The sequence below is a fragment of the Pelophylax lessonae genome (genome assembly GCF_965119305.1).
Source record: "Pelophylax lessonae genome assembly, chromosome: 3".
Lineage (NCBI taxonomy): Eukaryota > Metazoa > Chordata > Amphibia > Anura > Ranidae > Pelophylax > Pelophylax lessonae.
This window is the reverse complement of record NC_138770.1, coordinates 284,919,179-284,943,648: the sequence shown is the minus strand read 5'-3', so window position 1 is coordinate 284,943,648 and position 24,470 is coordinate 284,919,179. Positions and strand designations below refer to the sequence as shown.

General features: G+C 43.6%; 1 protein-coding gene across 1 annotated transcript in view; it reads left to right on the top strand.

Moving 5' to 3' along the window:
• AHSG (alpha 2-HS glycoprotein) overlaps positions 1 to 23,874 on the top strand; it is a 38,171-nt gene extending 14,297 nt beyond the window's left edge. Inside the window, exons 5-7 of the mRNA XM_082251891.1 lie at positions 7,064 to 7,177; positions 15,611 to 15,700; positions 23,623 to 23,874. Coding sequence (XP_082108017.1) covers positions 7,064 to 7,177; positions 15,611 to 15,700; positions 23,623 to 23,862 — 444 coding nt within the window. The 3' untranslated portion in view covers positions 23,863 to 23,874. The remainder of the gene's footprint in view (positions 1 to 7,063; positions 7,178 to 15,610; positions 15,701 to 23,622) is intronic.
• The last annotated feature ends 596 nt before the right edge of the window (positions 23,875 to 24,470 follow it).

Below are 24,470 nucleotides of genomic sequence, written 5' to 3'. Positions count from 1 at the left end.
AGATCTCACATAACATTAATGCTCACTTATCACTTGCCTATGTTTTATCCCCTTTGTCTATAGCAACAAGGTTTATGTGCAACCAGATAATTTTTATGAGCCATTCCTGGCTGCAAATCTTGAGTCTATAAAACTCAGTTTATACAAGTGCTGCCTAAACTAAACTTGACCTGAACTAAATAATTTCCAACATAAAAACAGTGCTAAAGTGGTGGCTGCAAATAGCTATCTTAAATTGATTCCTGTGCCTCTGTGGAGCTTTTGGATCCTATGCCTAGACTGCATTTGTGGCCTTAAAGTCAACCCTGATTGTGAGAATTGCCCACCCTCTCTCATTCAGCTGTCAGGGCTTAAGACAATGGAAGGGCTTAATTTTGACTTGAGCAGAAATTGAAGCTCCATTTATAACCTGGATCTAAGAGCCAACAGTTTCCATCAGGCACAGATGTTGATCTAAACAGATTCTTGCAGACAATTATTCTCAATTGGGGCTGATTTCAGGTCCTATGTACAGCTTGAAAATATCACAAGAGTGTCTCAATATTCACACAGATAAACACCGGGGATGTCAGACTCAACAGCTTAATTCCTGCACACCTCGTAAGCACAAATTCAAAGAGTGCTGGAGTTGAATAACTGTCTTTCACAATCCTTTCTTTGGTAAAAGATCTTAGACATCCAAACAAACTCAGTATAATGCAAACTGTGTAAAGCTTGGGTCTATAATCCAAGGGATTCCAAGGAGATGCAATGGTTGATTGGAAGAATAGCAGACATAATGTCAATATCATCACTAGGAGAGAAAATGGGAAAAATCTTCCTAGCAGAGCACAGACAATAACCAAAAAAATCTGACATTTTACAGTTCCAAACTATCCAAAAAAAGATTTAGCTACTGGAACCATTTAACTAAAGATTTACAAAACATAATACCTGTCACTGATTATGTTTTGCAGATCTCTGATGAATCAGTGCCAATCATATACATGAAACAAGTTACAGAATTTCAGTGATGGAGTATTACCCACTCCCTAAAAATGCTCCAACTCTCAAATATATTATACCAATAAACAGACTATTTTCTCGTACTGCATTTAGTAGTGCAAACAGTTAATTCAAATACATGGTTTAGATATTTTATGCTAAATAACAGTTAAAATGTAAAAACCAAGAAATCATATGCGCTAGAAGACAAATAATATAGTAAAAATGCAAAAATTGTCCAAAGCTGCTGACACAATTCTCCATATCTTAGAAAATAATATAACACAAATGCAGCACTCAAGACGCTATTGTAGTCCAACTTTAAAAATAAGTGCAGAACAACACAGGAAAGTGCTGGGAAGGATCCGCCAGCATAGGGAAGAGTTCACACTGATCCTTACCACAAAGGATGACACTGATCCTTACCACAAAGGATGAACTACTGGTTCAAGAGTAGTCAGTAAAGCTTAGACATGTCTCAATCCAACTCTCCACATTTATGGCAAATAGGATGGTTGGTAAGCTGGCACATCCACCATACACAGGCTCTCACAGAAGATGTATGCAAAAGTAAGCAAAAAGGAATTTCATTGCCCAGTATTAGTCGCAAATGATTTATTTAAAATAACCAAGATACTTACAGAACAAGAGTATTAAAAGTACATGTAGCTCCTCATAGTGTGACTAGAGTTTCCAACCCACAGTATGACCAACTATCCAACGTGGCAATGTTACGTGACCTAGCTCCTTCTGACGCATTTCGTCACAAACAGGCATCATCAGAGGCAGGGTCACTTACGTGCCTATCCTGTATTTATATGGTAATGGATGGAAATGGAAATGACCAATCTAAACATAATGGGGACCCGGAAAAGAATCAGCACAGCGGTCGAAGATGACGTACTTGGGTTCCGAAAGGCGGGCAAGACGCCTCATCTTACCGGAAATAAACACAAATATTCCACAAGCTACGTCGATAATCTGGGGACCGGGAAAAGGATCAACGCAATGACCGAGGGTGACGTACTTGTGTTCCGGAAGGCAGGCATGCCGCCTCGTCTTACCGGAAATTACGCGAATACGCCACGGGTCAAAATAATAGCAATGAGAGTACACTGGAAATAATGTAGATGCATTCCAGAGGTGGACATGTCATAACACCAAACTGGAACTAGTGTCGGTGCGTTCAAAAGGAAGAACCACAACATCTGGTAAACTCATACCAATGCGTTCCATAAAAATAAAAACAAAATCCAGCTAGAAGAAATAATTAATAATAGTGCTGAATCTAGCAACATCAATTAAGCTAATAATTAACATCAACGTAAACTGGTAAGTATTAAAAGCCAACCTGAACTAACGGAATAAAACAAAAAAAGGAAGAATGTGATGTTGCCAAATCCCTCAATAAAGGGCATTGGTTGCGCCACCTAATGGTTAAAAACAGCAAACATTAAGCAAATATGTAACATATTCACAAACATAGTAATCATATAAACACAAATTAGATAAAATAAAAAAATATATATATTAAAAAAAACAAGCTACAATAGAAGAACAATAGTCACGATATACAAACAAAAAAAATTAAGATAATTAGCTATTATTTATGAAGGCATTAAGAGCCCCGAAACCAGAAGTAATTGTGCTTCATGGAAAAATCTAGAAGCCATGAAATGAAATCCTGTTGGAGTGATGGAAGGGATCCTTACACAGGAAGTACTATACAGCCTTTCTCCCGTGTAGGTGGGAGATTATAGTGTAAAGAGATGCTACATCTGCAGTTGCAGATTGCCCCCAATGTAAAAAATCCCCCTAAAAAAATATTTTTTTTTTTGAGCAAATGAAAGGGTTTTACCCTTGTAGGAGGTGTCAGACTAGTTGTCTTAAGGACAGAAGGTATACCTCTTTTCAATCTAATGTCACCACTAAGCCATATGAGATTAATTATTTTCTTACTTGTGCTTCTTCAAAAAATGTAGTGTACATCATAACCTGTCCATGTGGCCTGCAATATGTTGGCTGTACCATTAGCACCTTTCAGGTGCAAATGAAGGAACATATTGCCAATATAAAGAAAGGCTTTCCCAAACATAGCCTTTTGAAGCATTTCAATTCTCATCATAATAGAAACCCTAAGGGTATTTTCTTTATGGCTATAGCTCATCCCCATTGGAGAGCTAGCCATATTAGGTGAGAGATCTCTAAACTTGAAACTAAATGGATCTACTGGCTGAGGTCCTATGGCCTAACGGCCTAAATATTGATTGGGACATTAATGCCTTCATAAATAATAGCTAATTATCTTTTTGTATATAGTGATGTGCTGGTCTTTCAAAAAAAAAAAAAAATATTTTTTTATTTTTAAAGCTTGTATATCATGACTATTGTTCATCTATTGTATCTTTGTAGCTTGTTTTCTGAATATATATATTTTTATTTTATCTAATTGGTATTTATATGATTACTATGTTTGTAATTATGTTACATATTTGCTTAGTGTCTGCTGTTTCCAACCATCAGATGGCGCTACCAATGGCCTTTATTAAGGGATTTGGCAACATCACATTCTTCCTTTTTTTCATAAGTTTTATTCCGTTAGTTCAGGTGGACTTTTAATACTTATCAGTTTACATTGCTGTAAATTATTAGCTTAATTGATATTGCAAGGTCCAGAACTATTACTAATTTCTTCTAGCTGGATTTTGTTTATATTTTTATGGAACACATTGGTATGAGTTTACCAGATGTTATGGTTCTTCCTTTTGAATGCACCTTCACTAGTTCCGGTTTGGTGTTATGACATATCCGCATCTGGAACGCATCTACGTTATTTCTGCTTTACTCTCATTGCTATTGTTTTGACCTGTGGCGCATTTGTGTCATTTCCGGTAAGATGAGGCGTTATGCCCGCCTTTCGGAACACAAGTATGTCACCCTCGGTCATTGCGTTGATCCTTTTCTGGGTCCCTGGATTATCGACTTGGCCTATGGAATATATGAGTTTATTTCTGGTAAGACGAGGCGTCTTCCCGCCTTCTGGAACGCAAGTACGTCATCTCCAGCCGCTGTGCTGATTCTTTTCCGGGTCCCCATTATGTTTAGATTGGTGCTTTACAATTGCAGCCATTACCATATAAATACAGGATAGGCACGTATGTGACCACGCCCCTTATGACGTCTGTTCAGAAACGCGTCGGAAGGAGCTAGGTCATGTGATGTCGCCACGTTGGATAGTAGGCCATACTGTGGGTTGGGAACAAACACAAGTCACACTATGAGGAGCTACATGTGCTTTTAATACTCTTGTTCTGTAAGTATCTTGGTTCTTTTAAATAAACCGCTTGCGACTAATACTGCACAATGAAGTCCCTTTTTGCTTACTTTTGCATACATCTTCTGTGAGAGCCTATGTATGGTGGATGTGCCGGCTTACCAAAGATCCTATATGCCATAAATGTGGAGAGTTGGATTGAGACATGTCTACTCTTTACTAACTACTCTTGAACCAGTAGTCCATCCATTGTGTTAAAAATCAGTGTGAAATCTTCCCTCTGGCGGTGGATCCTTCCCAGCACTTTCCTGTGTTGTTCTGCACTTATTTTTAAAGATGGACTACAATATCGTCTTGAGCGCTGCATTTGTGTTATATTATAACAGTTAAAATGTAACTGTGGGAAAAATTAAAAAGACATACTATCAATGATGCAGTGTATCATTATCATTAACAAATCAGCTGACTGTTGTAAGCACCACATGAGTGTAATGTGTTTTTTAAAGAAAAAGAATAAGCTATTGCACTTAGTGGAACTCAACCATCATTAAATAGGGCACATAAGAGGGCCAGGAGAGTGGTAGGGAAAACCAGGTAAAATGAATGCAGCTCCTCTCAAATTAGGTCCTGAGAGCCTAATGCACATATAAAAAACAAACACAAGAGGGTAAAGTAAACAGGGGTGACCAGCGCTATGGAATTTTTAAATATGTATATTAACACAGAGGTGTCAGCTGCCAACAACCTACCCCGAAGGGTTAAAGAGTGAAAGTATGTGCAAAGGATTGATGCGGCGCTACCTCTTAAGTGATAAAGTGCTCAATGTGCAATAGAAATAAATATTTTTTGAAAAGTGCACTGGTAGTGAAGTTAGTAAGTAACCAGATATCAACTACTAAAAAAGTGCATAACCAGAATAAAAGTGCTAATGTGAAATAAATACAGAAGTACCCCAATATGAGTAGTGAGTTTTATTTAAACAAACATAAACGGTGGGTTTTGTTTCCTTCAAAACAATAATAATGACATAAAAAGTCTGTGCTATAGTATCCTCGGGTGTGATAACACCAGTGAAAAGGGAAAAATGGGTAATTCTCTAGTGCAAGAACTCCCACCAAAAAAGAGCGTGTGAATCAATCAGTGGAAAAATAAAAAAATATAAATGAATAGAAATGTACTTAGGTTGCAAACATCCGTGCGCCCACTAGATGTCGCACCTCTCATACAACCTGTGACATATGAATCCCGTGGGACAATTGTACCGAGGGTCTCTCCGGTGGTTTCTTTCTCCCTTAAAGTCTCAAAGATAGAAGAGGGAGAAGGAGGACCTCTTGGTGTAGAATAAACGGCATTTGCAGGAAAAGGATAGTAGTGACTTACAGTTAAAGCTGTCTACGATCAGCGCGAAAGGAGACCGGGAAGCTTCCGCGTTCCACGGCCCTGTCTCTGACAACCGGAAGTGACGCAATGACGTAGAGACTCCACCCTACGCGTTTCGTCAGAGGACGTCTGCTGGAGTGGCCGGACAAGAGGGTGACTCCATCTAGGTGTAGCGATTTAGTAAAAAAGCATAAAAGACAGTAAAAATGCACTCACTAGATAAAATTAGATCAAGGCTTTTCATGGTTAAAGCCGAGTTCTTGATGGAAGTGCAGCTGTCAGGCTTCAGGCTGGGACATATGCATCAGTAGCTTCCAGAAATGGCAAGATGGCCCTATAGTTTGAAAAAGGGGGCCCTCCTGTCTGCTCTGAAACATGTAGCCGCTTCCTGTCATCATGCAGTCGAGAGAGGTGCTGTTTGGAGCCACATCCACCTTGCCATTTCTGGAAGCTGCTGATGCTTATGTCCCAGCCTGAAGCCTGACAGCTGCACTTCCATCAAGAACTGGGCTTCAACCAGCCACATGCCTGCTGAGCTCTGCAGCCTCACGGCTATCCTATGGAAGTCTATATGGGTCTATGCGAAGCCTTGATCTACTTTTTTCTTGTGAGTGCATTTTTATTGTCCTTTATGCTTTTTAAAAACATTGCTACACCTAGATGGAGGCACCCTCTTGTGTTTGTTTTTCATAATGTGGTTTTTCACGACCTTCCAACTAAACCTTTTGCTGCGCAGCTTTGCCTGTTACAGGAAGTAGAAAAATAACACATGTACTGGCAGGATTAATAAATAATTTAACAGTGATACAGGAGGACTTAGAAAAGCAAAAACTGCCGTATTAGGCCTCATTCCCACAGGTGAAAATCAGAAAAATCTTGCTGGCGGAGAAACTAGACCCATACACACATTGTATTTGAACAGCAAACTGCCAGCAGCGACATGGCCGGATTCAGACCCTATACAATGAATGGATGGCACCCCGACTGTTTGCATGTAGCCTCTCATACCAGTGGTTACATGAGAATAGGGCTTCTGACCAGCCCTGGATAGGGACGGTTTGCATCCACATCTGGCGGTCTTAGCCAAACACAAACTGGACACAGCTAATCATCCAGTTGCATGTGGCAATACCACAGAGTGCTGCTGCGTCCAGAAACAGTGTTTAACCACATTCAGAACACTATAGTCTAGCTGTCCTCATTTGTCCTTCTGAATAAGGTCTTAATGATAGAGACAGACTGCATAATACAGAATATATCATTTTTATTTTGCATATAGTTACACTTTAAATAAATCTAATATAAAAATGCTAGGCAAGGCCAAGAAACACCCAATTTATTAGGAACACTTGACATTTTATTGTGCAAATATCTACAACTATCTATAGATTGTTTTTAACAAAGAACAAACATTTGTATTTACAGCAAGGTGTGAGCGATACAACCAGTGTTGAGTTTATTGCAGCAGTAACTAACTGTACTAAAGAAGATGCAGCAGATGGTTTGATTGAGTGTGTGAAAGAAAATGGTCCAAACGCTGTAAGTATAATGAAACAAATGTAGAGATTCATTTTTTTCTAAAAGTTGTAGAGGAATTTTGGCAGTCGAAGCACAGAATCTACACTACTACCTCTCAGAAAAGTTCAAGACAGAATAATTTTAGTCAAACTGGAATGGTTTTCAACATGCTATTCCATTTTCTAGGTTTCATAGCAATTAATATGACTTAGTTAACAGAACAGATAAACAGCCAAGTTACCAAAGTAACTATAACTGCCACTTACCTGAACAGGCACAAATTTTGAAGCAATAATGCAAAACAAGTTTAGGATGCCAAAAAAAAAACAAAAAAAAAAAAAATGCATACACTGCAGAATATTGAAAAACAGGTTTTGAAAGGGGCACAAACATGGACTCTTTGCAACAATGGAGAAGATTTCAGGGAAGATTTCAGGGCAGCTGTGCATAGTAACCAGAGTTGTATAAAGTACTCGAAACCCATACTTGAGTAAAAGTACAAGTGCTCGATCAAAAAGTGACTTGAGTAGAAGTGGAAGTGCTCGATCAAAAAGTGACTTGAGTAGAAGTACTAAAGTATTCAACATTTTTTGTACTTAAGTATTGCAAGTAGTTTTTTTAAACATTTTGCTACTCAAACTCAAGTACTGAAAGTAAAAGTACCAGTAGTTTTGAAAAAAATTGCTACTCAAGTACTGAAAGTAAAAGTACAAGTACTGTGTTATGTAGTTATTAAAGAAAGAAGTCAAAAGTTTGAACATCATATTGTTTTTTATTATTTCAAATGCAGCTTTTATTTATACATACAGTAGCATTTATTTTCATATATGCTGATAATACACATGTTTTGAGCTTCATGAAACCTGCCATCTACTGTTCTGGCAGTGGTAATTTTTATAATTGTAAGGAGTAACTATGCAGCACAAAAAAAAAATATCGGAGTAGAAGTATTGAAATCATTGAAAAAATGTAGTGAAGTAAAAGTGGAAGAAGGAGAAAAAAATTCTACTCTAGGAAAGTACAGATACCGCCTTTCGGTACTTAAGTACAGTAGTGAAGTAGTTCTACTTAGTTACTATACATCTCTGATAGTAACCAATCAGCTTCTAACTTCAGGTTGTTCAATTAGGCTTTGACATTACAAGCTGATTGGTTACTATTACCAGTTTTAGTAAATCCTTCCAGTGTCTCTGTGGCTCAATTAGGATAAAATACACTGCTCCAAAAAAATTAAAGGAACACTTTTTAATCAGGAGTATAGCATCAAGTCAATTAAACTTCTGGGATATTGATCGGGTCTGTTAAGGAGCAGAGCGGGTTGTAAATCAGTTTCAGCTGCTTTAGTGTTAATGATATTAACAACAGGTGCACTAGATGGGAAACAATGACATGACCTCCAAAAAAGCAATGGTTTTACCAGTGGAGGCCACTGACATTTTTTCCCCTACTCATCTTTTCTGAATGTTTTTTACTAGTTTTGCATTTGGCTAGGGTCAGTGTCACTACTGGTAGCATGAGGCGATACCTGGACCCTATAGAGGTTCTACAGGCATTCCAACTCCTCCAGGATGGCACATCAAAACATGCCATTGCCAGAAGGTTTGCTGTGTCTCCCTGCACAGTCTCAAGAGCATGGAAGAGATTCCAAGCAGTTACTCTAGGAGAGCTGGACAAGGCTGTAGAAGGTCCTTAACCCATCAGCAGGATGGGGATCTGCTCCTTTGTGCAAGTAAGCCACTGGTGTGAATATCTCTGACCAAACTATCAGAAACAGACTTCGTGAGGGTGACCTGAGGGCCAGACGTCCTCTTGTGGGCCCTGTGCTTATTGCCCGGCACTGTGGCGCTCTATTGGCATTTGCCATTGAACACCGGAATTGGCAGGTCTGCCACTGGCGCCCTGTGCTTTTCACAGATGAGAGCAAATTCATCCTGGGCACATGTGGCCATGGAGTACTGCCTGTGACATCGTTCAGCATGACCAGTTTGGTGGTGGGTGAGAGATGGTCTAGGGAAGCGTATCCATGGAGGGATGCACAGACCTCTACAGGCTAGACAATGACACCCTGACCACCATTAGTTATTTGGATAAAATCCTTGGAGCCATTGTCAGAGCCTACGCTGGTGCAGTGAGTCCTGGGTCCCTCCTGGTACACGACAATGCCTGGCCTCATGTGGCAAGAATATGCAGCCAGTTCCTGGAGGATGAAGGAATTGATACCATTGAATGGCCCCCCCACTTGCCTGATCTAAATCCAATAAAACACCTCTGGGACATTATGTTTCGGTCCATCTGACACCACCAGGTTGCACCTCAGTCTGGAAGGGAGCTCAGCGATGACCTGGTCCAGATCTGGCAGGAAATACCCCAGGACACCATCAGTCGTCCCATTAGGAACATGCTCCGATGTTGTCAGGCATGCATACAAGCATTTAGAGGCCATACAAACTACTGAGTACCATTTTGAGTTGCTGCAAAGAAATTTCAGCAAAATGGACTAGCCTGCTGCATCATTTTTTCACTTTGATTTTCGGTGTGTCTTTAAATTCATATAATTCCATCATAGATCATTTCCATCAAATGACATGGCATCCTTTCTTTCCTAAAACATTCCCCAGTCCATATCAGTATAGATATTCAGCAAGATATTTTCCCCCATTGAGATGTGATGTGTTTTCAAAACGTTCATTAATTTTTTTGAGCAGTGTATGAATGCAGGGCATTTGGTCTAAAACAACACAGTCAAGCTAAAAATAATTACGTCAGTACAACAATACAGAACTCAAACAACTACTTTCCTTTATTCTCATAAATAGTATCCTGCTCACTGAAGTCCAGGGTAGCTCTGGTAACACAAGCAAACGGCTGGAGAAATTCCAAGCCCGAGGACATCGGGAACCACCCCAATGGAATTGCATTACTCTGGTAGCAATTAGGGAGGTGCTCCCCACAGCAGTTGGGTCTTCTGCAGAAGCTTCATGCTTGCCCATGTGCTCGTACACTGGTTCTGAAAGTGATCATTGGCTGTAGAACATTTGCTCAGCTACCTCTGTCCTATCACGTTTAGCTCCTCTATGGGAGGAAAGCAGAGGCATTTATACTCCCTGGCAGTGTCCAGGAACCCAGAAAGTTGTGGGAAATGGAGTTAAAGGGGCCCAAGCCAGCATTTGAGCATTTGGGATAGATGGGCACTCTGCTACAGTAACCCCTAAAGCTAAACTCTGGGATAAGCAAATATTGTCTAAACAAAAGAGGTATGTGTATTCTTACATGAAAAATGTCATGCTTTCTCAATTTCTTCCAGAGCCATGTTTTAATTAAACATTAGACTTCCTAAAATGGAAGAGCAGTCACTGTTACTGCTGTTCTTTCTACTTGTGCAGGTCGTCTGGTCTTGAATCCACCCTTTCCTGTAGTTTTCTACAAGCAGCCTGTAAATGGTGGACCTGCTGGGTCCCTTTCAAAGCTTTGCTTTCTGCGCAGGCTATGTCCAACACAGTTATGATATAACTGCTATTTTTTGAGACAATAATTGGGTTTGCAAAGGCAATTGTACACAATTATATTATAAAGACCTATAGTTAATTGAAAGTTTTTGTGCCTTGCGTTCAGCTTTAAAAAAAAAAAAAAAAACAATGTACCCTAGGCAGCTGTCACAGCTTTTACATCAGAACATCAGATTACCTTAAACCAGTTATAAATTTATATTTCTCTAGCGCTCATTGACAGACGTAGTCCTCGGTGATACAGCACCTTCGGGTTATGTTGCCTCCACAGGAGTAGGACTAGACAGGAAATAAAATGCTCTGGCCACACCCTAGGGGCAGTCCCAGAGGGTATATCCTCTCTCTCTCTGCCTCAGCAAATCAGTTTTTTTCTGTCTAGTCAGGAGTAAGGACCTAGATACCTTGCTGGGATCTTCGGTCCTGGCAGGATTTTTTTCTTAGAAAAGATTTTTTAGACAGCTTTTTTTCTCCAGTGTTCCTGTGAGATCTTCAAGCAAGAAAGCTGAACTGGGCGACGGGCGGGATGTTGAGATCCAGTGGTCACCCCAGTTCAGCCTACGAGCGCGTGCAGGCCATAGCTCCGCGCTGGGTCGGCCGCGACATAGTCCCACTGGACGGGGACTGACCCTGCGAGTTAAACGTCTCGCTGAAACGCCAAAGACCATGAGTCACGGCGCCCGTATTGGTCGACAGCCCTCCTACCTCGGTGGAGAGGGGTACTGTCAGGAGTTGGCGCCCGCCTGGTTCCGGTATGGTGAGTAGTATGTTCCCCCTTTCCCCCTGACGGGTCTTGTGGTGAACGCGGGCCCCTCTCTGTAATGGTAAGGATGAGTTCCCCTCTATCCTATAACATGTCACAGATCCCCCTAATTGAGTGTGATTTTTGTGTACAAGAAGCCAGGAGGCTTGGTTTGGGAGCTGACAATCTAATTGTAAAGATGTGTAAATGATTGTAGTCAGTGGCAGTACTAGAACTTTACTGTGATAGTATAAGGTATCCTACCTGTCAGTAGCCACAGGGCGATGTCTATACATGTATACTGCATTCCAGATCATTCCTCCAGCTAAGCAGCGGACCGCATACGGCCCGCTAGGGTCCGGTACCTCCGACCACGCTGACCACCATGAGGGTGAAGGGTTGTGAGGCCGAGATCCTTCTGCAGACATGCCGCTATTCTGTGCAGGCCGCCGCCATTGTATGGTAGATCGCACGAGGCCGCCATTTTGGTGTACCCTCATGTCTCCAGCATGGGGGCGGCCATGTTTGAGGTGACTCAAACACCTCATGGAGCCAGGGGGAGGAGCCGGCAGGCGTGTTAAGGGGCGGAGCCGCCTCTTTTACCCAGGAAATAGGGCCAAAGACTTCCTGTCTGTAACAAGACAAGCACTGAGCAAGCTGATGAAAACTTCTGTGCATCAGGGATGAGCCTTGGGGTCTGTCTCTCTCTCTGTGGGGTCCAAAAAGGCAGGTAACACTGAGGGGCGCTGTTGCGACTGGGGGACACAAAAAAAAAAAAGGTTTTTTTTTTTTTTTTACTTTGTCATTTTTTGTCGCTGGCAAGTGTCTTGTATAATCATTGACCCTGCCGCATAGGTATCCCCACCTGATCCCCTCAAGGTGGCCGCAGGACCCTCCAGTACCCCACTTGTTTTTAATGCATTATCGGCAATTTTGGAGTCTTTGGTATCCCGGGTGGAGGTGGCCTGTCAGGGACGGGGGTCAAGTAGCGACCCCCGCCTACCCCTATTGTTTATCAGATACTTCAGATACGGATTCGGAACTGGTCAATGCAGTTGCAGGTCCCTCTTAGGGGGCTGTTGTCTCAGGTAATATCTCCTCAGCAGTGAGGAGCACGTTTCTGCCTCCGCCATAGCACAAGAGTGGTGGATGCACTAGTTGTGTCCGTCCGGGAAACCTTTAGTCTTGAGGTTACACCGGCAGAGGTAGCTGAGACTGAGATTCCTTTTTGGTACTTGTTAGCCTACCAAAAGGGCGAAGGATTTTCCTTTACCCAAATGGGGTCGTTTTGAAACGAACCCCTGTTATTTCCAAACGCATGGCTAGGTGCTATCCGTTTGAGGAATTCCTCTTTATAGGATAGACGGTACCACCTGCTGTCTTGCCACAGACTGTTAGGATAAAAAGACCTTGTAACTAATGAGGACCTTCCTTTTCTGCTCATATAGAGTTGTTTGTTCCGCGAGGGCGGGCGATAAGGCGAAACCCTCCAAAGCCCCTTTAGAGGGGTTTCTAAGGGCGCTGGTCGGGTAAACAAAGAGTCCGGCTCAGCCAAGCCTGAAGAATATAGCCTGATGCGCCCCTACCCATCTCTGGGGTGGGGGGGGGGATGTCTTCACCGGTTTCTGGAGGACACAGGATCGAGTTTCGATCACTTCCACCGGTGCGATTCTGCCCTTCTAACATTGAACGGTTTCAGGGGTTCTATTCGAACCTATTCACAATGCCCAGGAAAGAGGGCAAGGTGCGTCCAAATCTGGACTTGGGAAGAAATAGAGTCCATCCGTACAGTGGTGGCCTCCCTGCATAAAAGAGATTTCCTGGCGTCCATAGGATGCCTATCTTTATATCCCCATCATCGCAGGACATCAGCGTTTTTTTCACTTTCCCAAAGATCATCCCTGGTTCCCACCAGGAGACTGAACTATCTGGGCCTAAGGTTGGATACATCCTGGGCAAGAGAGTTTCTCCTTGCTGGGAAACTCCAGAAGGTTCAGTCAACGATTCGGATGTTGCTGTCCGTCAATTGGCTGGGACTGATGGTGGCCTTCTTAGAGGCAGTACCGTATACCCAGTCTCATACCCGAATTCTCCTGAAGGAGATTCTTTTTTAATGGAATCAGAATTCCGATTCCCTGGACAATCGGATCCGGTTGAGCGAGCGGACCAGGAAGTCTCCGATGCTCAACCAGGGGAAGTCATTTCTTCCGATAGTATCCAGATTACCAATAAGGGTATCGGAACTGAGAGCGATCAGATTTGTCTGATTTACTGGATCGAGCAGCTCTAGAGCAGCCCGATTCGGATCTAATCGCATATGGCCTCTTCATCCAGAGGTTTTTTCCCTAGCTGTCCCTTCATTGGGACATCCCGGATGTGGATCTGTTGGCACCTTGGCCTAACAGGAAGGTGCGGAGGTTTGTAGCTCGTGCCACGATCCTCTAGCGGACGCAGCAGAAACGCTGATCGCCCCGTGGGGGCAGTATCAGCTAAGGCATGCCTTCCATCCTCTCAAGTTGCTGCGGGAACTTCTTCGCAGGATAGAGGTGGAGGGAATTCCAGTTATTCTGGAAATTCTGGATGGACCTCGTCAAGCCTGGTACGCCGACTTGGCGAGGCTAGTCATGGACTCTCCTTGGAGACTTCCTCTCAGGGAGGATTTGCGGTCTCAGGGACCGATCTTCCATCTTGCTTTACAGTCGCTGGCTTAATGGCCTGGCCATTGAGACCCAGGTACTGAAGGACAAGGGAGTGTCAGCTTCAGTTATTCCTACCTCCAGTTAAAGCAAGGAAAGCGACTTCCAGCACATGGAAGTCTTATATTGCATGGTGTGAATCTATTGGATTTCCCCCACAGACCTATTCGGTGACCCGAATTTTGGTCTGTCTGCAACAAGGGGTTGAGCAGAAACTATCCTTGAGCACGATCAAGGGTCAGGTTTTCGGCGTTAGCAATCTTCTTTCAAGAAACCTTTGGCTAATCATTCCTTGGTGCGGAATTTCATCCAGGGGGTGCGACATCTGGCTCTGCCAGTGCGCGCACCCTTACCGCCTGGTATCTTAATTTAGTGTGGTCGGTTCTTCAGAAACTTCTCTTTGAAGATATTAGGGAGATTCCCTTGCTTACATTCCCAGAAGGTGACCTTCTTGGTGGCCATTACTTCTCTACGCAGGGTGTCAGAACTGGCCGCATTATCCTGTCGTTCCCCAGATCTGGTGGTTCATAGGGATAAGGTGGTTCTTCTTCCGAATCCATCCTTCCTTCCTAAAGTGGTTTTCGTAAGATGGACTCACTTTTTGTGATCACGGATAGCCCTTGAAGGGGGTTGCCTGTGTCTGCCGCGACCATATCTACATGGATCAGTCAGACGGTGGTACAGGCTTATTCTATTAAGGGTCGGAATCCTCCGTTCCCTGTTAGGGCGCACTTCACTCGAGCGCTCAGTACTTCCTGGGCCTTTCGCCATCAGGCGTCAGTGGTCCAGGTATGTAATGCGGCCACCTGGTCGTCGGTACATACCTTTACAAAATTTTATAAAATTGATGTGACGGCATCGGCGGATGCCTCATTTGGCCGCAAGGTTTTGCAGGCCGCAATTTGAGGAGACCGGTGGTCTACCTCGAGGGTTTTTTTCTGTTTGAAAATTTTTTTGTTGAGTCTCATCATTAAGGATGAGCATTGTAAACTTCTAGTTGGCACCGGTTGGGCCTTCTAGATTTGGATTTGATTTCCATTTTCCCACCCCTCATTTGTGATACTGCTCTGGGACTTCCCGAAGGTGCTGTATCACCGAGGACTACGTCTGTCAATGAGCGATAGAGAAAAATGGATTTTTGTAAAATCTTACCGTAAAATCCTTTTCTCTTAGCTCATTGACAGACGTAGTACCCGCCCCTCTGTTTTTTTGAGTTGGGTTGGGTTAAATTCTCTAAAGACTGCTTTTATGACATAACTGATTTGCTGAGGCAGAGAGAGAGAGGATATACCCTCTGGGACTGCCCCTAGGGTGTGGCCAGAGCATTTTATTTCCTGTCTAGTCCTACTCCTGTGGAGGCAACATAACCCGAAGGTGCTGTATCACCGAGGACTACGTCTGTCAATGAGCTAAGAGAAAAGGATTTTACGGTAAGATTTTACAAAAATCCATTTTTTTGTGTATTAAACCGGCATTAGGTTTACTGTGTTTGCATTGTGCTTTAATTTGACAGCACTATGCCACTTGTTCCGGGACAGTGGTGAAACACCTTGGAGCAGCTAATGAAGATGTTTCTGTGAATTGTGCAATCCATGATGCCCAGGTAATAGAAATAGCTACTAAAAAGATAGATTACACAAATATGTTTTAAGAACTCGCACATTTTAAAGCCAAACTCCAGACATATTTTTTTATTTATTTTGATTTGAATAGTGCAGGGAAGGATTAAAGAGCCTCTGCTAGTTTTGTTATTGCCCTTTGAGTTCCTATTGGAGAGGACAGGATGTGATAATAAATCTCTCCAAAATAGAAAGACACAGACAAAAATACATTTTTACTGATTAACAATTAAAATTTCTTGTAATGTTTTATTACTGTTTATGCCTTTCTGTACTGGTGAAGACTGCTCACACTCTTCCCTACTCAAAAATCTAAAAAATTAGTGTCAGGGGTTAGGCTTTAAATTCTAGACTTTTGATTATTTATTTATCCTAAGTGCTCATGTGTAAAGCCCATTGTATTTTCTATACCTTTCTATTATTGCTAACTCCACAGCCAGGACCCCCATTGATGTTATTTAACCACTTGCCTAGTAGGCATTTTCACACCCTTTATGACCAGGCCAATTTATAGCTTTCAGGTTTGAATTACAATGTCGCAGTCATGCAACACTATTTCCATATGAAATTTGTATCTTTTTTTTTCCAGACAAAGAGAGCTTTATTTTGGTGGTATTTAATCAACCCTGGGTTTTTTATTTTTTTGCTAAACAAACAAAAAAAGGCCAAACATTAAAAAAAACAAAAAAAAAAAAAAAAACGTTTCCTAGTTTCTGTTATAATATTTTGTAAAGAAGTAATTTTTCTTCTTCACTGATGGGCACTGATAGGCTGCACTGATGGGCCCTGATAAGGCTGGACTGAAGTGAACTGATGGGCACTGATAAGCCACACTGATAATGAGGCACTGACGAGGCTGTACTGATGGGCACGGATAGGTGGCCCCGATGGGCACTAAAAAGGTGCACTGATAATCAGGGCACTGATACTCAAGGAACTTATTATCAGTGTAAATATTGTACTGTCTCTGTGTGAGGAAAGGAGAGCCGATAATCGTCAAGTATGTTTACATCTGTGTGAGAAACTTCATTATGCGTGACCCAGGGGGACGCCCTCCCAGAACTAGAGAGCTGTGGTATAGCCGTAATATCAGCTATAGGGCAGTGGGCAAGTGGTTAAAGGGGTTGTGAACCTCAGACATGAAATATGAACAAAGCATATCCCACTATAGTGTGTACTTGTCTCAATTAAAAGCACTAAGCGTCATTTCTGTCTGCTGCTTTGTTCCTCTGCTATCACTTCTGACAATTTTTCCTGACACCAAGAGAAAAACTGTGACATGGGAGGGACCTTCAGCAGGTTAACGGCCACATCTCTGTTCCTGTGAGCTGTGTGAAGGGGGGCGTGTCTCTTCCCTTCAATCAGCTCTCTGCCCCCTTTTTTCTAAACTTTTAGACAAGCTTTATAATTTCAGTACTTTGAACAGCTGTAGAGAAGAGAAACTGCAGATAGACAGATACAACTTATATATGAGGATTTGTTTCATATCTGTGTATCACCTGAGGCCAGTCACTTCACTGGGTATATGTAAGGGTTTACAACCACTTCAACTGATGTTGGGCAGAGCAATCCCCTCCCGTAAGGCATCATATACAGTATCTCACAAAAGTGAGTATACCCCTCACATGTTTGTATATGTTTTATTATCTTTTGATGTGACAACACTGAAGAAATTACACTTTGCTACAATGTAAAGTAGTGAGTGTACAGCTTGTATAACAGTGTCAATTTGCTGTCCCCTCAAAATAACTAAACACACAGCCATTAATGTCTAAACCGCTGGCAACAAAAGTGAGTACACCCCTAAGTGGAAATATCCAAATTGTGCCCAAAGTGTCAATATTTTGTGTGGCCACCAGCACTGCCTTAACCCTTTTGGGCATGGATTTCACCAGAGCTTCACAGGTTCCCAGTGGAGTCCTCTTCCACTCCTTCATGAAGACATCACGGAGCTGGTGGATGTTAGAGACCTTGCGCTCCTCCACCTTCCATTTGAGGATGCCCCACAGATGCTCAATAGGGTTTAGGTCTGGAGACATACTTGACCAGTCCATCACCTTTACCCTCAGCTTCTTTAGCAAGGCAGTGGTCATCTTGGAGGTGTGTTTGGGGTCGTTATCATGTTGGAATACTGCCCTGCGGCCCAGTCCCCGAAGGGAGGGGATCGTGCTCTGTTTCAGTATGTCACAATACATGTTGGCATTCATGGTTTCCTCAATGAATTATAGCTCCCCAGTGCCAGCAGCACTCATGCAGCCCCAGACCATGACACTCCCACCACCAATCTTGACTGTAGGCAAGACACACTTGTCTATGTACTCCTCACCTGGCTGCCGCAACACATGCTTGACACCATCTGAACCAAATACGTTTATCTTGGTCTCATCAGACCACAGGATATGGTTCCAGTATTCCATGTCCTTAGTCTGCTTGTCTTCAGCAAACTGTTTGTGGGCTTTCTTGTGCATTATCTTTAGAAGAGGCTTCCTTCTGGGATGACAGCCATGCAGACCAATTTGATGCAGTGTGCGGCTTATGGTCTGAGCACTGACAGGCTGACCCCCCCCCCACCCCTTCAACCTCTGCAGCAATGCTGGCAGCAATCATACGTCTATTTCCCAAAAACAACCTCTGGATATGACGCTGAGCATGTGCACTTAACTTCTTTGGTCGACCATGGCTAGGCCTTTTCTGAGTGGCACTTGTCCTGTTGAACCGCTGTATGGTCTTGGCCACCGTGCTGCAGCTCAGTTCCAGGGTCTTGGCAATCTTCTTATAGCCTAGGCCATCTATATGTAGAGCAACAATTCGTTTTTTCAGATCCTCAGAGTTCTTTGCCATGAGGTGCCATGTTGAACTTTCAGTGACCAGTATGAGAGAGTGAGAGTGATAACACAAAATTTAACACACCTACTGACCATTCACACCTGATACCTTGTAACACTAACGAGTCACATGACATCGGGGAGGGAAAATGGCTAATTGGGCCCAATTTGGACATTTTCACTTAGGGGTGTACTCACTTTTATTGCCAGTGGTTTAGACATTTTTTGGCTGTGTGTTGAGTTATTTTGAGGGGACAGCAAATTTACACTGTCATACAAGCTGTACACTCACTACTTTACATTGTAGCAAAGTGTAATTTCTTCAGTGTTGTCACATGAAAAGATATAATAAAATATTTGCAAAAATGTGAGGGGTGTACTCACTTTTGTGAGCTACTGTGTATATATGTAATCAGGGAGGGAGGAAGCAAAACAGGAACCGTGAAACATCAATTAACCGCTTTTGCCGATCAGTCGCCGTAGTTTTACTGCGGCAGGTCGGCTCTGTCCTGCGAAATGACATACCCATACGTCGCTTCGCGGGACAGCTAGTGGGGTCATGTGCCCACCACCGAAGGCACGTGCACATGCCGATTGGCCACAGGGGGAGCCAATCAGTGGGTCTGGCGGCAGCAATGTCTGCCGGGCACCCGCGATCGCTCCCTGTGGAGGCAGAATGGTGGTCTGCTGTTGTAAACATGGCAGACTGCTGTTCTGTCAGTAATGAGCACAGGGATCCTATTTAGGAATACAGGTCTCTGTGTTCATTCAGCAAGCCCATCCCCCACACAGTTAGAAAGCATTTAACCCTTTGATCGCCCCCTGGTGTTAACCCCTTCCCTGCCAGTGTCATTAGTACAGTGCATATTTTTAGCACTGATTACTGTAGTAATGTCACTGGTCCCCCCAAAAGTGTCAGTTAGGTGTCTGATCTGTCACAATCCCTCTAAGGGCCAGTTCACACTCATGCGAGTGCGGCGATCGCATGTAATATCGGAGCGCACTGCTCCTTCATTACATGCGATCGGATGTGCGGTGCGAATTCAGCCATACACTTTGTGCGATCCGATCCTGTGCGAACTGTCAGATCGCACTGCGATATGCAATCAAACTGGGGGTGTCGTTAACATTTAATTGACACCCCCTGCATATCGCATATGGCAGTGTGAACTGCCAGATGTGCGTTTGCGATGCGGGAACAGGCTGCGAATTCGCAGCCTTCCCGCATCGCACAAGTGTGAAGCGGGACTAAAAATCGCTGATCGCCACCATTACTAGTAAAAAATAAATAAATAAATAAATAAAAATGACATAAATATTTCTCCTAGTTTGGAGACGCGATAACTTTTTCGCACACCAATCCATATACACTTATTGGTATTTTTTTATACCAAAAATCTGTAGCAGAATACATATTGGCCTAAAATGCTGAAAAAATTAGATTTTTTAATTTTTTTTATTGGGAATGTTTTATAGCAGAAAGTAAAAAATATTGTTTTTTTCTTCAGAATTCTCGCTCTTTTTTTGTTTATAGCACAAAAAATAAAAATGGCAGAGGTGATCAAATGCCACCAAAAGAAAGCTCTATTTGTGGGGAAAAAAAAAGGACAAATTTATTTACTGCGTCGCACAACCGCACAATTGTCAGTTAAAGTAACACAGTGCCGTATCGCAAAAAATGGCCTGGTCATTAAGGGGGTAAAGCCTTCCGGTCCAGAAGTGGTTAAGGGGTTTATTTTTGCCCCAACTGAAGAACAATGGGGGGGGGGGGGGTTATTATTACTTCTACAGTCACTAATACCAATGAAAGAGGAGATGCTGTTATTGCTGACTCTGCCATCAGTATCACATGGGGTGTTATTATTGCTGAAACTGACACCAATGAAGGAGAGGTTGTGTTTGCTTCCACTGACACCAATTCTAGGGATTGTTGTTACTGCCGCTAACACCAGTGCTGAGTGTTACCAGCTTTTTTCGTTATTGCTTCGAATCTCCATATAGCCCCATGCAACTGTATTGGAAAGCCTGGCATTACTGGGAGAGAACGAGCATATTTAATTCAGTAACAGCTTTAGAACAAGTAGAACTTTTCAATGTGGCTAGAGCAAGGGAGGGTTATAACTCGTCAGATGTTTTTTCACCATCTGCCCTATTGCGGAGATTTAACTTCACTTTCTGTTCCAAAGCCAAACAGAAAGTGAGAGGAAATCCCTGAAAATTAAGGGAATTCCCTGGGGATCCCCAGGTCACTAGATCTAGTGTCCCCATTGGAAGATTTCCTCTCTGTTACTTTTCTGGGAAAAACCTAACATTTAGTATTTTATTTTGCTTTCACTTTCAATGATAATGGTAAACAGGACAAATAGAGAGGGTGAATCTCTCTAACGGGGGCACAGACAGCAGTGAAAACTGACAAGAGTTCTAATCCCTCTCCACTTTATCCAAAAAAAAAAAAAAAAAAGTTTTGCCTTTAGTTATACTTTAACTTTAGTCACCCATACTTTCTTATTTCCAAAGGATAAAAAATCTTCATAGCACTGTTTTTATGAAAACCAGCAAGGCTTGGATTGTAGAGTTTCAAGGTGCGAAAGGTAGAAGAATGCTGGTTAAAACATGACCAATCATTCTTGTCATTTAAAGGGTTAAGCTTCATAAAGATAAATGTAAGACCTAGAAGTATGAACATTTAGGTCAGTGGCCAAGCATGCAGCCTATATCACCAGATTACATTAGTCTGTGGCAGTGGCGTAGCGTGGGTTGTCAGCACCCGGGGCAAGGCAAGTAATTTGCGCCCCCTACACAAACCTACTAGACCACTACACAGACCTACCCCCCCATACAATGACACCTACACTGACCCCCCCTTCACTTACCCCCACTACACTGACACATACACTGACCCCCCATACACTGACTCCCCCTTACATTTCTATACACTGACCCCCCCATACACTAACACCCCCTACACTGACACCTATACAGACCCCCCTACACTGACCCCCCCCATACACTGACCCCTACACTAACACCTATACTGACACCCCCTACACTGACCCCCACCATACACTGACAGCTACACTGACACCTATACTGACCCCCTTACATTCCCACATACACTGACCCCCAATACACTGACCCCTACACCGACTCCCCCCTACATTTCCACATACACTGACCCCCTACACTAATAGCTATACTGACCCCCCCCATACACTGACACCTATACTGACCCCCCTACACTGACCGCCACATACACTGACACCTATACTGACCCCCCTACATTTCTACACACACTGACCCCCCCTACACTGACACCTACACTGACACCTATGCTGACCCCCCTACACTGACACAACCTCCTCTACACTGACCCCCCCCCATACACTGACACCTACACTGACCCCCCCCCCGTACACTGACAGCTACACTGACACCTATACTGACCCCCTTACATTCCCACATACACTGACCCCCCCCATACACTGACCCCTACACTGACTCCCCCCTACATTTCCACATACACTGACCCCCACTACACTGACCCCAACGCTAATAGCTATACTGACCCCCCCATACACTGACACCTATACTGACCTCCCCCATACACTGACACCTATACTGACCCCCCTACACTGACCGCCACATACACTGACACCCCTACATTTCCACATACACTGACCCCCCCTACACTGATCCCCCCCCATACACTGACACCTACACTGACACCTATGCTGACCCCCCTACACTGACACACCCTCCTCTACACTGACCCCCCCCATACACTGACACCTACACTGAACCCCCCCCCCCCCCCGTACACTGACAGCTACACTGACACCTATACTGACCCCCCCTACATTTCCACATACACCGACCCCCCCCATACACTGACACCTACACTGACCTCCCTACACTGACCGCCACATACACTGACACCTATACTGATCCCCCTACATTTCCACATACACTGACCCCCCCCTACACTGATTCCCCCCCCATACACTGACACTTACACTGACCGCCACATACACTGACCCCCCTACATTTCCACATACACTGACCCCCCTACACTGATCCCCCCCATACACTGACACCTACACTGACACCTATGCTGAACCCCCTACACTGACACACCCTCCTCTACACTGACCCCCCCATATGCATACAGTTATTCAGTGTTCTTCTTCAGTTCTCACAGACACAGACACTCAGTCAGTCAGACTCAGTCTAGTCACTACTACTAGCACTGTACACAGCCAGCCCACTGAGCCCAGTACAACTCCAGTCACAGTCCAGTCAGTCCTGACTCCTGTCCTGTGTCACTTGTGACTCCTACCTTTTTTTTGCAGGTGCACCCGATCACAGCAGGCTATGTCTTCTCCTCCAGGTCCTCCGGCTCCTAGGTTTTCCTCCTGCGTCTGTCACCACTGGCTCTCTCCTCTCTGGCCTGTGTCACCTGCCGCCGCTGCCAGCTTCTTCTTGCTGCTGCGTGCCTGGGCTGGCCTGGCCTGGTGTGGCTCCCGCGCTCAGCGCTGCGCTGGGCGGCCGCTGCAGTGTATTGTCCCTCCCCCAGATGGTCCCTCGCTCTCCGCACGCCTGGCACCCCCCCCCCCTCCACAGTGGGCGGCGGCCCGGCGGCTCGGATCGGATTCGCACAGCGCCGCCGCCACAGCCAGCACTGCAGTGAGAGAATGAGTGAGCCAGGCAGGGCAGAGCTGCGAGTGCGAGCGCGCCCCCCCCAGATGTTGCGCCCGGTGCGGCCGGCACCCCCTGCACCCCCCACGCTACGCCACTGGTCTGTGGTATGCCTTGTGTTATAGAATAACATAATAAAGTCTTGTTTTTGTAATAAATGTCTGCAACTAAATAAATGACAATTTTTAGTCGTTCAGGTTTGTACAACTGACTTTCCAATATCTATGGATCGGACTCTATTTTGAACTCTGTCCTCTTTATACAGTATTTCATTTCTCCAAATTGTTTGTCAGTTGTTAGGTTGGTTGATGAGTAAAGTTGCTTACAAAATTAAACCTGCAGATCTAGTTAAATAGTCAGCAATATTTTGTGAATTTGTTTTTCAGCCTCAAGCTCCACTACCTGGTCCAGTGGCACCTGTCCCACCTCGTTTTATACCCTCACGTTTCCACCATAACCTTAACTTTAATAACCTGAGTCCACACTCATCCGAATCCAACTCCGCAGAACATCATCTTCTGGCTGCACATGCACATCAGGCTGTCAAGAGGTCATTGACTGGACAACCTGTACATGCCAACGTGGGAAGGCTTCCTTTGTGCCCTGGGAGAAAAATACACTTTTAAACTTCCAATCTACTTACTTTTGGTTTTGTGCATCTATTCCTCCTTGATCACTAAGATGTCATGTTTTCCAGGCTGTCACTCGGTAGCAACTGATAATCAAAAGCAGTTGAAATTAACTTAATCTACAACACAGAGTCTGTGAAGAGAACTAGAAAACATGTCCTGTTAGTGATTAATGAGGGCTAGTTTGGGATTTGTGAGAACCTCTTACAATACATCTAATTCCTCATTTTACACATGGAGCAGATTTTCTTGTTGTGACAAATATTTTAAAATTAATTTCTGATTCAATATTTTCAGCACACCAAATGCAATTACAAAAACATGTCTACCCAATTCCTAAATTTTATTATGTATTTTAGAAGTCCTTCACTTGGCCATGATAAGTTAATCTTTTCTGTTTGCTAAACTATGAGGGGCTAGGACAGTTAGTATAGTGAATTTAAGGGGAGTGCTAAATGTATCAAAGGGTACCATAGTACACAGAGGAATATTTGAATAGTTTAGATAAACCAGGGGGGCCGAAGCAGGATTTCACTCTACCTTATACCATAAACGCAACCCTTAATGAGACACTCAACTCTTAGTACTCAACTGTTAACAACTGC